A 14,451-nucleotide genomic window follows, 5' to 3' on the forward strand; every position below is an offset into this window, starting at 1 on the left:
ACTAAAATTGAATTGAATTGAATCTGCCTTTAAAGGGAATTCACACTTTGAAATTACCTTGAATACACACATAGTCAAATGTAAAATTTCAGTTAATCAGATTTGAAAAACCTGTCCATCAGCTTTGAAAGGTATGAACTGACTGTGCGGAACATCAGCTCTGGCTTTCATTATTCTGAAGAATGTAAGCAGTAGGCATAGTCACAGTAAATTCTGGCCACTTCTGTTGGGCGTGGTGCTTAGTGGAAAAACTGGCTCCCTAAGTGCAGCAGGCCTGAGTCTTAACAGTGATTGTAACATATAAACATGATGTCTGAGAGCACACACCCATCCTTTGCTATTTTGGGCTCCTGGTACTGGCCTGAGGCTTGTGCTGTTCTAAATAGTGGACTTTGTTCAGGCAAATCATCCACATTACTGATGGAACTAATGATGTTTTTTGTCCATACATTTTCATTGGTATAGATTCTGTCTTGACCAGAACCCAGAACAGGGACACATCTGCACTGATCAAACTCTTTTCCAGATGTTTTACTGCAGGTAACAATTACATTAAAAATAGTAATATTGTATATAAAATGTGGTTTATCAAACTTAGATGTACGAAATTTTTTACATTAACATTTAAAAAACAATATCACTAACCCCCTGCAGTACTCCAAAATGCTCCTAGATGTACGTGTATCCCCATTTAAGGAAACACTGTACTAGGCTTCAAAAGTGAACTATGACCAGTGAATTGAGAAGAGTTCAGATAGAATGAACTGCAGGTTAAAATACAATAATTAGGGCTCGAGCACGAACCATGCGCAGGCCCTATTGTATTTGCTCGGTTTATTATTATTTTAATTCCAAATTAATCACATTTTTGGAGGCCTTAACATGCCCAAAAACTCATGAAACTTTCCATCGTGGCGAAAATTTACACATTCTTTTGGTCCTGTGTATGTGCGTCACAAAATGGCTTAGCCACACCCCCTCCGAATCAGCCGCCAAGACACGTACGACCGTGGTGTACGACAGTTGGTACCCATTTGTATCATCATCAGACAAGTAAAAAAGCCTCTTGGACCCATATCCCAAACCCAACAGGAATTCGGCCATTTTGAATTTAGTGGTTATTTTACACATTTGATAACAGTCCCACCCTGAACACATCTACATGCCAATACTCAGTCATAGTGATAGCGTCACCTACTGGCAACAGGAATTATGCCTTGCGTGGCGATTTTGATTTCCTGTCGTGCTCCACACATGATATATCAGCTGCAACTGGCAGTTGTTTTGGGCTTCAACATCAGGATTTCTTTCTTTTTTTTATGTCATATACTTTAGCATACATTTCTATGTTCTATATATTGTCATATATTAAATTATAATGTACATACTTCAGACTCTTACTATATTTTTTTATTTGTTATTTTTAACATCATTCTTTTTGATGTTGAAAGGAGGTGCCTTGATCCTCAGGGTAACAGTTATTTACACAACCTTGAGTACTCCATCTATAAAGAAATCCTCATTTTCCTGCTGATTCTACATTTCCTCACTAAGACCCAAGAACGGACAAGACCTTGGATATGTGACGGTTTGCAGTGCAGTGGACAAGTGGCCCTTCTAATATTAAAAGGAGCAACTACAAAAAAACTGTGCTCTGTTCTCAGTTGCAATCTAAAACAAATCATCAGCCTAGTTGACCGTTTAGTGAATGAGAAGTCAAAAGGCTTTAGACCTTATACCATAGACAGAAATTCCTTACAAGATGGAAACTTGACTTTAATCACAAAGCTCTTACTAGATTACCCTCCCTCATACACACATTGCCTTAAACACAGAATGCTGAGAGCTTATTCAGTTTCAGCCCAGGCTGCATACACATACACTGTATATATAGTGAAAATGAAAAAATGAAAAAAGTCAATATAACAGGTGACCCTATACTTTTGAGCAGTAGTGTACATAAAAATACATTCATCAAAAAAATGTGCATCAGCTTTTATCATTTATTTTTATCAAATCCAACAGTTTAATATTACCAAGGGGCTGGGGGTTGATATAAGAGACCTGGCTGTGACGTAGACTTTACTGCAGCATTATTTATCTTGTGTGACATTGCAAAAAGACGTGAAAGGCACATTATTGGGCAGCTAATGGGCTGTTTTTAAACTATACTACTAATTCCAGCTCCAGGCAATTACAGTTGTGTTGTTTTACAAACCTCATCATCTCTCGCTCCTGGGCTGAGAGCCAAAACAACAGCAAAACTACACTGACAGTCTAATCAATGCACTGGTCTCCGCCTGTCTGAAGAGAGTCTGAGCTCCAAGGAAACTGGACTGTCTCTAAAATGGCCAGCTGTTTGAAGTAGTGCTATCGTCATTCTACTTCTTACAGGAAATGACACGAGAAAAGAGGTTAAAGAAAAGTGACAAGAGATATCTACAGCGCAGTGTAACAAACAACCATATAAATGTACAAGCAGGGAGAGCTTATGCATCTAGGTATATAATAACGCATGAGTAAGGAGTAAGTAATAATAAGTCAATTCAGAAGAATTTGTCACTTTTACTTCATTGTATACAACTTACTGTAAAAGGTCCACATCTCTGTCACTTTACTTCTCCTATAGTAAAGAGCATACTATATATTATGTTTGCTGTTTTATATTTCAGGTCTTGTCATATGTGGCGATTAGTTAATTAATAATTTACGGTTTATTTGATAGGGACAGATCCAGGAAACATACAGACTGAAAACAGCTATCTGATAGGGCGGCACAATTAATCGAAATATTATCGAAATTGCATTATGCAAATCACAGAAGTAGTTATTTGTTTGATAAAAGGTACAATGTGTGACAAACAGCCCCCTAATAGTAGATTAATAGTCAGTCGATGTGAAGAGTCTTAGTTGATGCACTTTTTATTAGTTGGATAGTGGCAAAAGAACAAAACGTCAAACTCTGTCCTGGAGCTGCACCTTGTCACCTGGACGAAAGTATCAGAGGGCTGTTGCAACACGGAGCTCATGTAACACAAGGTGTCACTTAACGGTGCACTTTAGCATATGCTAAGTGTACTAGCTGCTGCCACGAGCTAGTTAGCTGTCCAACTAGCTGTCTGTACCCAGGCTGCAAGCTCGAAGGATAGGAGGGGTTTAAACACTATTAACGGAGGAGCAGGAGGACCCTGCATGAAATACTGCCAAAGAGTGCGTCTGGAATGAGCGACAGAACCCAAGTGTGGTGAGACCAGCTGACCTACAGCGGCTCCAACCAGGACTCTGACTCCATCACTGAAGACATGGCGGGTTCAGGCAGCGACAAGAGAGGCATAAAATGGAGGAAGAGGAGTGAGTTTATAGAAAGTAAATTTGTAACTGTTAACATTATCCATTATCCATCACCAGTCCACCAGTATTTGTTTCAGTGATGTTGGAAGTTATTTATTCCATGTTTTGAACAACGAGACTTGTGTGATGAAGGGTGGCTGTGGCTCAGAGGCAGAGCGGGTCGCCCCCCAATCAGAAGGTCGTCCTGTTCGATCCCCGGCTCCTCCTGCCACGGTCGAAGTATCCTTGAGCCAAGATATGAACCTCAAATCTGCTCCCCAACTGCATAGAATCGCGGTGTGGTGAATGTGTAGAATGACGTCTTACGGTTGTCTGTTCGATGATCTTTGCCATCGCTGTGTGCATTGTGTGAAAGGGTGAATGTGGCACGTAGGTAAGAAAGCGCTTTGAGTGGTCGGAAGACTAGAAAGGCCTATACATCACGTACCAGGTCCAATTTACCCATCCTTACCATATTTACAATAGGCCAATATCAATATCCACATATATATACATCATATAACAGAGGCTCATATATGATACCAGTACATATACCACCCATACTATACCCCGCACCACATAACTCACGCATACATACATACATACATAAGTCAGTAATAACTACACAATACTAGTTACATAGCGATAATAAGTAGCACATACATACATATATACCGGTAGCCACTAATCATCGCTAATATATATATATACGCACTAGCCCCTAGCTGAGCCCTAACTTATCATACACAATATAGCCGACTACTGAGTAGGATATATTGATATATAGTATACACATATATATACCAGCATAATACCTCATACATATCACTATATAATTAGCCATAACGATAGCACCATATACCTATACCACATATATACTATCATATATACTATACCATCATCTATACTACACATCTATACTAATAACTACCTATATACATACCATGATACTATACCATATCATACTAGGTAATTATACGTACTAATACCCATATGATATTACATATATATACCACAATACCTATCATAGCATGATATACCTATAATATATATACATACACTAGTAACCACATATATCACTATATCATACCGCGTACTATATTCATAAGCCACTATGATATCAGACATACCATTACTAATACGAGTATAACGTATAACCGTACCATACCTATACTACCTAGTTATACGATACTATATAATAGCGATACATATATACGTATAAGCACTATATACTATAGTAACTATACATATACTACTATAGATATATACATCCATATACCTATAATATATACAGTTATATATATATAACTCGGCACTATATATATATAGTACATACATATATACTAGTACTATGGCTACCATATATATACCTAAACTATAATACATCAGTATACTACGAACATCTATATATCATGCAATATATAATACATATATAATTATCTATAGCATATATGATAATAATGATATACATATATAATTACTATATACATATAATATATAGTATACATATTATATATACATATATATATATACATACATATATATATAATAATATATATACTATATATACAATATATATTACAATAGTACTATATATGATATATCATACACGTATACATATACATATATATATATATATTATATATAATACATATATATATCTATATATATATATAATATATACATATACATAACATACTACATATATATATATATCTAATAATATAATATATACCCCATATACATATATGATCATATATATATAACATAAGGATATAATATATATATAATATATATATAATATACTATTATATATATAATATATATATATATACATTACCATATATACATATATACATATATCATATATATATATATAAAATATACATATCATATATACATATATATTACTATATATATATAATAATATATATAATATAGGTAGGATATAATATAATATATATATATATATAAAGTATATAATAATATATATATACTACACCTATATACACAGCATATAACATATATACAGTACATACATAATACACACCAACATATATATATATATTATATAGAGTTAAATTAATACTCATAACGTGGCAAAACAAGGCGACCCTATTGGCTTATCTAGCTGACTATTCTTTATCTTTAGTCGGGGGCAGCCCTAATTCCTACAGTAATTGTGAATCACATCTCAATTGCAATATCCCTCAAAATGTTTTTACAACATTGTGCAGCCCTACTATCTGATGCAAGTACCTGTGTTTATCTGATAAACAAGATAAAAACAGAGTAAAAGGAATACAAAAGATAACTAAAACACACATTTAAAGATTATCAGGTGGCAAGTTCCAGGACTTTGCTCCTCTGACAGAAAAATGTGTTTTACAGAATGGAACTGCAACTGAAACTGCTCTGGTGGATATGCTGCAGCCCTGTAGTCTCATGATGTATCTACAGAGAGGCCGAGGAGCAGGTCCAACTCAACATTTAAAAGACAAGCTTTACATGATGAAAACTGAACAAATTTGCAAAGCAAAGCTTAAAACCCTGTATTTACCTAAAATGTAGCAATGATGGTGATGACCGTGTAAAGCCAAGCAAAATGACACAGGGAGACAAAACACCAAGAGACATGTAGTGTAAAGCACGTTGAGTGGTCAGAGGACTGGAAAGGTGCTACAAGTGTATTCGATTTACCCTTTGTTGTGGAAATGTCCTGATGAAACACACTGAGAATACCCAGCACACAAGCTTGCTCCGGGAGGAAATTCAGACCCATTCTGCTGATGTTGACGAGTACTTATCAAAAGGTATCATGGGTGACGGACCCCTACATTTCTAGCCTCAATAACGGTCCGTGTCCACCAGGACTTTAGGCTGGATGTCACTGGCGTCACGCTTTATATTTCATCCCTTTTCAGAGGTATGCAAGCCCAAGGTGGCCACTAGTTTGTGGATAGTGGACTAGTCAGTGAACACCTTTTTTTTTTTTCTAGATAGAATTAGAAGAAAACTAGTTGGTAACCACTGCCTTAAAGCATTGGATACCTAGCCCTAATATACGTATGGAAAAATCTGAGAAAAAAAGGCATGTGACGTCTCAGCCCAGGTGTAAATAATACAGCTAATGATGGTTGAATTACATTTAGCTGCTTCAGTTTCAGGTTACCGTTTGTGTGTTGTTGGCTCACTGTCACTGCTTAAGCTAGGGACGAAGACTAGCTAAAAACGTACAAAACCTGGACACACCACACAAAGGTTGTATTTAGTCTTTGTATTTACTCATTTGTCAGATTGAATCTCCCTCCTCACTATCATACAGAACACACTGAGGGACTGGCCAGTAGCAACTTGAGCTTTGGCAGTAGACGAACTTGCAAAGCCTGCATGAAGTCTTCATGCGTATTTAAAACATATGTCCGGTATGGCCATATCATATTGGACGTTAAAAAAAAAAGTCAAGCTCAAACTCTGTTCTGCTTAAATAGAACAAAGCTATCTTTAATCACACCTAGAGATGGGGATGGAGTCTCAGTAAGACGCTTGTTAGTAAACCATGAGTTGGGAAGGGCTGGGTGCCTTTTGATACCAGTACCAGATACAGATACCTTGACTTTGATACTGGTAGCATCGACGCAATTTAGTCAGTGCTATAAAAGTACCGAAGTTTGGTGCCCAGTCCTAAAATTGGGACTGTTCTGTCATCCGTCAACTGCCATTTCCAAGGACAAGATTGAACTTTAATGCTTAACCTTTAAGAAACACAACCTAAAAGTGCTTTAGATAAAATGTACTATTCAGCTAGCATGTTAACAGATCCATCTCCATGACGATTCCATTAGCTGAACAAGACGCTGTGATACGGTGGAAAGGAACAAAAAAGGGTAGCAAATTGGCCACAAGTCAGGTTACATTCCATTTTTCCCAAAACATCCACCACCAAGATTCAAACTAATGAGTAAGGACATTTTTATTTGTATACTATTCCTGTCATTAACTGATGCTTAGTGAAACAACAAAAAAAACAAGAACAGTGAGCGGGAATGATGACTGGGGCAACATAAAACCATAACGGATTTGGCTTTGAGCATAGTATTCCCCCCGTAGCTGGAGTTGTGACTACATGGGCGCTGTAGTGCCTGGATTACTTCCAGTGGGCCGTGGTCCCAGCTCTCCCTTTCATAGGACTACCATCTGTGCCACTCAGCAAATCCCAAGGTCCAGCTTTCATTCTCTGAGGCCGCCCTACATTACATCATCTCATCACGCTCACTTAGTGTGCATGATCGTGGGAGATACACACTCACATGCACGTCTAGAGTTCTCCTGTTTGCTGCAGTGCTCTCCCACACAACTCAAAAGGCAGCTAGTCTGTGGTACTAAATATGTGTTTAACACTTGCAACAGTTAGACAACCAACAGCGATCCTTTGATCGCATTTAATGGGCTTGGACTTCCTGGATCTTGAGTTCTCAAAAGAGTAAACAGAAAATCCTTTCAGCCTCTCCTGACCGCTGTTGTATCAAATGCTTTTTGAGAATCTGACCTGCTCAGAAGTCATGGTTTTAATGGGAGAGTCAAATAACATGGTTTCCTGTAGTGTTTTGTATAGCGAGGGCACGTCGCCACATCTGAAATAAAGTGCCTCCGGTTAACCTTGTGAGGCAGCTGGACTCAAAACACGAGATTGCACAACGACTTCCCAGGTGGTGATAATTTCATGTCATAATTATCCGAGCCAAAATAGCGCAATTCATGATATTATCCCAATAACCATCAAAATACTTACTACTAATACTTACTTAAATACTAAAATGGCACTAAAACATACTGGAAACATTTATCTTACATTTTGTCAGATTCAGGGATCAACTGATATAATCATATTCATATGACCCTGAAAAGAATATAAGAAATCAAGTAGACCGATAACTAAGTGTCAAAATTTAGAATAACCAGTGGTGGAGTGAAACATTTACTCAAGTACTATACGGAAGTACAATTTTGAGGCATTTCCATTCTATGTTACTTTATGCTACTATGCATTTTGGAGGTAAATACTAATTTGATAACTTTAGTCACTTTGATTCACATTATTAATACAAATATAAATCAACTAATACATTATGACGTATTATTATAGATTAAGCTACCCAGCAGTATAAAGTAATCAAACTTAGCTCCACCTTTACCAGCTGCAACCACACATAAGTGATGAACACATTTATGCATCAGTAATTATAATACAATAATATAATATACATTATTCTGAAATGGGCCAATCTGGCCACTTTTATTTTTGCTTCTTAAAGTCTATTCTGATACTATTACTTTTGTGCTTTTTCTTGTAACAGTTTACATTTTTACAGTGACATTGCTACTTTAACTTAAGTAGCAAAATATCTGAGTACTTTTAAGTGTACGTTTAATTAAATGCTGCAAATGAGAACTTTTCAACGTTATTGTTAAACTTATTACTCTACTATTAATCATGACATGTAACCAACAGATAGAGCTGTAGGCGGGACACTCAGCCAGACTACAGACAGAGAGTAAGAAGCGACTGCATCAGAGCCAAAGTAGCACATTTTTTATTTATTTCATTAGCTTTGAAAAATCGGATTTGAAAAAGATAAAACCAATAAACTGAAAAATGATGAATATCGGATCCGATACAGACTGTTAAATATCCCTACTCAGACAGGCACTTCATCTTCCTGACATTCTTCTGTTTGGAATCCATAGTACTGTATTTCTACATATCCGGTTTAACTTCCTTTGTGGGAGATCCAACTATTCGATTCATCCAGTTACTAAAATAACCGATAGCTGCAGCCCTTTCCTTGACACCTGCATACTGTGATAGAACTTCCAGCCAGTGCAAATAAGCCTTGGTTTCATTAGAAGTCTGCAAGGTGAATTGGACGAAGAGAGGGGTGAAATAGAGCGAGTGTGTGCCAGAGAGAGCAAGAAATGGTCCACACTGCACTTTGATAAATAATAGGAAATAACATAATCAGCCAGTATGTCCCCTGATAACGAAGGACAGGCACTTTGACAGGACTGAACTCAGGCTAAGACAAGTTAGTAGTAAGAATACACATTTGTCTTGTTGCCATGCTGCTGTAAGAAGGCTCCTTTCAGCAGTCTGCCACCAGTATGTGCATGTCCACTGGCTGAGTTTTGCTGACTTTCATTTGTTACTATTTTTTTAATTTGGTAAGTAACCAAAATGAAATAAGGACCTAAAAACACAATTTGCTGTTCAGTTTTGCTTTCTCTCACACACACTTTCTACTTCCCTTTTTTCTCTTTCCGTTTCACTCACTTCTTTAAACTCATTTTTCATCCCTTTTTTCAACTAGGTACAGAGCCTATTAACAGTGTTTGTTCCATTTGGACTTACCTACTTTCCTGTACTTGATCAACAGCAAAAGTCAAAAAAATGAATGTCTTTAAAAGTACATACATTACAGCTGCAGCAGGTAATTTCTATAAAAATATTTTGTGTCATATTTCTGAAACTTCTACTATATCCTGACAGTAGTACATGAGAGATAATCTGCGAAAAAAATCAGGTTCCACTGGTACCTTATAGTGCTCCTAATGGCATTTGCAAGATTCCACCGGGCCTGAACAAAAACAACCTGTCAGAGCCCAGAAAGATAGTTTATTGTAAGTCTCATTCTCAGGATGTCAAATACAGATGGTTTGGGACCCTGGGAATGAGACTCAACAATCAACTATCTTCAAGCTTCCAACCCAAAGAGTCTTTATATTTTTCTCAGCTTGATTGGTGGTTTTTGTTCAGGCCCAGTGGATTCTTGCAAATGCCAGTAGGAGCACTAGAAGGAGAAACCTAATTCATTTACAGATTATTTGTCTCATGTACTACTCTCAGTGAGTTTCAGCAAATAAGACAAAAAACATTTTTAAATAAAAGTTACCAACTGCAGCTTTAGGTACAAATGTAAAACACAAAATGATCTGACCTTTTTTCTTTTTTGGGGGGGCTTTCGGTGCCTTTATTTGATAGGACAGTTGAAGATAGACAGGAAAGGGGGTAGAGAGTAACGGGGGGACAACAGCAGCGAAGAATCTAACCCAGTCTGCTGAAGTAAGGACTCAGCCTACATGGAACCTTTTTATTTTCAATGACACACCTGAAACATCCCTGCAGTCACACACACGGTTGAATGGCGATTGTTAAACATGCCTGTATGTGGGAGGTAACAGCTGTCCACATGAACATAAACGATACAAATCTATGACAAGGTTGTAGATCCGGAAAAGAAGAATACAAGAGGCACTGTATGGTACAGTGTGGCCAATCATGAAAAAAACAGAAAGACTACAGCACTGTGAATCTACAGGGCAGGCCTCCCTCAAACACAAGCTGTCTGTAAGAGAGCACCAATGAGGCCAGCCACCAAGAGGCCTATGTCCTCAAGCAGCCTCAGCAATCCGTGGATGACATGAGAGGAAAGTGTGCATATAGCAACTGTTGCCTGGGTTCTTCAACACTTGTAGCTTTATGGCAGACAGGCAAAAAGAGAAGCACATCTCACATGACACTTGGACTAGTATTTGCTAGAGGGCGTATAGAAGACTCTGTAACAAAGTGGAAGTAGGCACTACCGTCTGTGGAGACCCAATGCGTTTTGGTCACGCAACCTAGAATTTGCGACCATTTTTTTTTTTGCCATTATTAGTACTGTAACCATTATTTTTTACGTTGACTCCCCACAAAAGTGATATCTAAAAAATGACTAAGAACTGCAAGTGGGAGGGAAGGAACATAAAATCTTCTGACTCATGGAGTGGAAGATTTTATTTTAGATTATGGTGGAGAGTTTGGCCCCCCAAAAACATGTCTCTGCCAGTGTGACAGTACAACAAGAACCATGTCTAAAATATGTTTTAAAGTCTACATTGTACTAAGAAACACAAACCTTGGGTGAAGAGGCGTGCTCTCTGCGCAGGCAACTTTTTTATTTAATTTATTTTTTTTCAATGGTCTTTTTATTGATGACAAAGTATGTATAAGACAATCACTGTACAGGAAGAAAATTTTAGATTTTTTGTACAACATCCACCCATGACACAACACAACCCCCTGTCCAAACATCCGAACATGGACATACATATACAGCCACTGACAAAAAATTGTAAATAGACAGAATAAAAAAAAAAAATAAATAAAATGATTAACAACCATGCTTAGAAAGAAAGGAGAAAGATATAAAAGATTAATAAGAATTAATAAATGAAAAAAATAAAAAATATAATAAAGTTAAATAAATAAATAAATAAATATAAAAATAAAAAAGGGAGAAAAACAGAGGGGGGGGCTACTCAGAAATTCTTGTTGAGGGTTTCTCATAAAATACCAAGAAGGGGCGCCCCATTTTGTAGAATTTGTTATCTGATCCCTGAATAGTGTATCTAATCTTCTCTAGATTCATGCAGGATATCATGTCTCTGAGCCAATGTGAATAGGAAGGAGGAGCTGGGTCCTTCCACTTAAGTGAAATAGCTCGTCGGGCTAGTAAAGAGGCAAAAGCCAGAAAGTTGAGCATAGCTTTAGGTAAGCTCAAATCTGGAGCAATGCCAACGCGCAGGCAAATCTTAACTGACTTTTACTAAACAGTTCCCATTTCTCTCTGCTGGAAGTCACACAGACAGTATGAGAGAGAGAGACAGCTCATGTGGACAAGGTCCTGGGTTCAAGTCCCAGAGTGATTAAGTCTTCACATACTCTGCAAGCTTCTCAAGCTCTCTTCTTCGGTGAAACCATGCATTGTGCTTGGACCCCGTCAACTGCTGCCTGTGGCTAACTGTATTTGAAGTATCCAGTATATTCACAGTGGAAAAATTACAAAGTATAAATGTATCAGGTAAGTGCCTGCATTTAGACTACAAAAGTGCTTGCATTTTAAATATGATGTTGATAAGTCACAGCAAAGGTAAATGGAAATGAAGGAGCTATTCACTGCAAGAAACATTGGAAAAGAATGTGGGAGGGCTGGTGATTTCACAGGAAAAAAAAGTGACAAATGCTTAAAAATTATTATTTATATATTTTTTTTATTCAAATTAGGCAGCAGTTTTTGCTTGGCAGCTACTGTTGTTGACATTTGAACTGCTCACTCTGGATGAACTACCAGTGGAATACAAGTGTGAAATGTAATCTAATTTCCAAAAATAAAACAACAGAGGCACTTGTAGCCTGCTTTAGCAATTAACACACTTCCAGCTGTTTGTTTTGGAGAAATGCACTTACAATTGTAACCTCAGGTTAGCTTTTTTTTTTCCAGATGGGAAAAATGCTATTCATTTGTTATTATATTATAATGCGTCAATGTGGAGGTCTGGCTATGTGACACTAGGGAAAAGAGATATAGTAAAAGTCATGGCAATATATCGCCTGGCTTACAGCATCGTGACAGATCGCAGTGTATTGGATCATAACCCCTTGTGTGATATGTATCATATCGCCAGATCCTTGCCAGTACACTGTGCTAATTCTAAGGTAACAAAACACAACAATTGTTATTTTCAGGTGATTATACACTAATGAAATAGTACCTATAAGTATTATGTTCAATTTCTGTCAATAGATCCTCTTAAATGTTACACACTGGACCTTTAACATGAGAGCCTCATTCTAGTGAGTAGTTTGGTGTTTAAACGGCTTTAGTAGGCCTATAGGTGGTTTTATATATGGTAAGGAGTAACTTCAGCCCACGAATTTTGGCTGTTGACATGGGAAACATATTTGCCGTGGTAAACAGCGTGTTGTTGAGCCTACCTGATTTTGTAGTTCGGTAAGGTGTGTTTCTTTTTGATGACCCGTTTGAGCTGGTTAACTATGATGGAGGTTAGCTGAGGCAGCGGCCTTCCTTCGAACTGTGACTTCGCCTCAAAATCTACCAGCGGGTCCTCGAGGAAGGAGAAGGACCAATGGGAGAAGGGCATGCGCGTGAACTGCAGCCTCAGCCTGCCCACCACGCGCCTCATCTTAACGAACAGGTAAGCGGACTTCCCAAACACCAGCTCTACGTCGATGGCGAGGTGAAAGCCGCCATTGTACTCGATGTCCACCTCAAAGTTGAGCTCCTCGGGCATACCGTCCTCGTTCAAATGCACCGGCTTCATAAGTTTGGCCGTTTTAAAGACCGGCAGAGAATTGCCCAGGGAAATGTCCCTGAGACTGAGTCCCTCCAGGAGCCGTCCTGCTGTCTTGGTCTGCAGCAGCTCCTCAAACTCCACCTTGATCTTTTTGGTGAGCCAGTGTCTGACCACAGGGGTGTCCCGGAGCTCTCTGAATAGGAACAAAAATATAGCGTTTAGGAAATGGCACGTTTCAGGTTTGTCTGCATCAGCGGGCTCGCTTTGGGAAGGCGGTGGCGGCTGTTTGGGGCTGCCGCCGCTGACAGCCGCTTCCTGCTGCCGGCCTGAGACGGCCTCTTGCTGTTTGGATGCAGCAGATGCTGAGCTGTCCTGCTGCTGCTGGCCTGGTTCGGCATGTTGGGTATTAAAGTAATCCTTCAATGCGTTATCAGGCACTACTTTGACATACTGTTCTGTCCTGCCTGTGGGCTCGGGGTTTCTCCGGTATATCAGCAAGAACTGTAGTATCAACGTAACGAGCGCTCCAGTGAACGCGGAAATCAATATTAAGTAAATCATTGTGAGCCGCTGCCGTCTCAGAGTCAGAGGGGTTTCATAATCAAACGTTCAGCCATGTTAACAAAGCAAGTTCCACCTGGTCGCTCTCAAAGCTGCCATATCATCTGCTTCTTTCCGGAGCTTCAGGCTCTTCACCTGATTGGACGAACGGCTTACGTCCCTGTGCGTAATGACGGAGGCAGAATGTGTTTCTTTTGTTGCGTTCATGGTATGTCGGATTTCTCATCTGCCGATTAGGAAAACCTGTTTGCAGGGTGCGAACTACAGGGGGAGCAAGGGGGAGCTTGGCCCCTCTTAACAATACATGAGCTCTCCTGATTGGGGTAGTTTTGGGGGATATTGACAATATGCTATTTTTGACAAGCTTTTCTACTTTTCTATATTTCCATCATCATGTATCATATGTAAAATTAGGCTATTATTGAT

At 38.4% G+C, this 14,451-nt stretch overlaps 1 protein-coding gene across 1 annotated transcript in view; it reads right to left on the minus strand.

Annotated features, from left to right (window-relative positions):
• The window catches only part of pdzd8 (PDZ domain containing 8), a gene marked incomplete in the record, with an annotated part of 44,365 nt that extends 30,177 nt beyond the window's left edge, over positions 1 to 14,188 (minus strand). The window contains 1 exon segment of the mRNA XM_035663305.1: positions 13,145 to 14,188. Coding sequence (XP_035519198.1) covers positions 13,145 to 14,025 — 881 coding nt within the window.
• Between the last annotated feature and the right edge of the window lie 263 nt (positions 14,189 to 14,451).

This window comes from Morone saxatilis, unplaced genomic scaffold (assembly GCF_004916995.1).
Source record: "Morone saxatilis isolate NCDOM2014 unplaced genomic scaffold, NCSU_SB_2.0 Contig19, whole genome shotgun sequence".
In the NCBI taxonomy this organism is placed as follows: Eukaryota; Metazoa; Chordata; class Actinopteri; family Moronidae; genus Morone; species Morone saxatilis.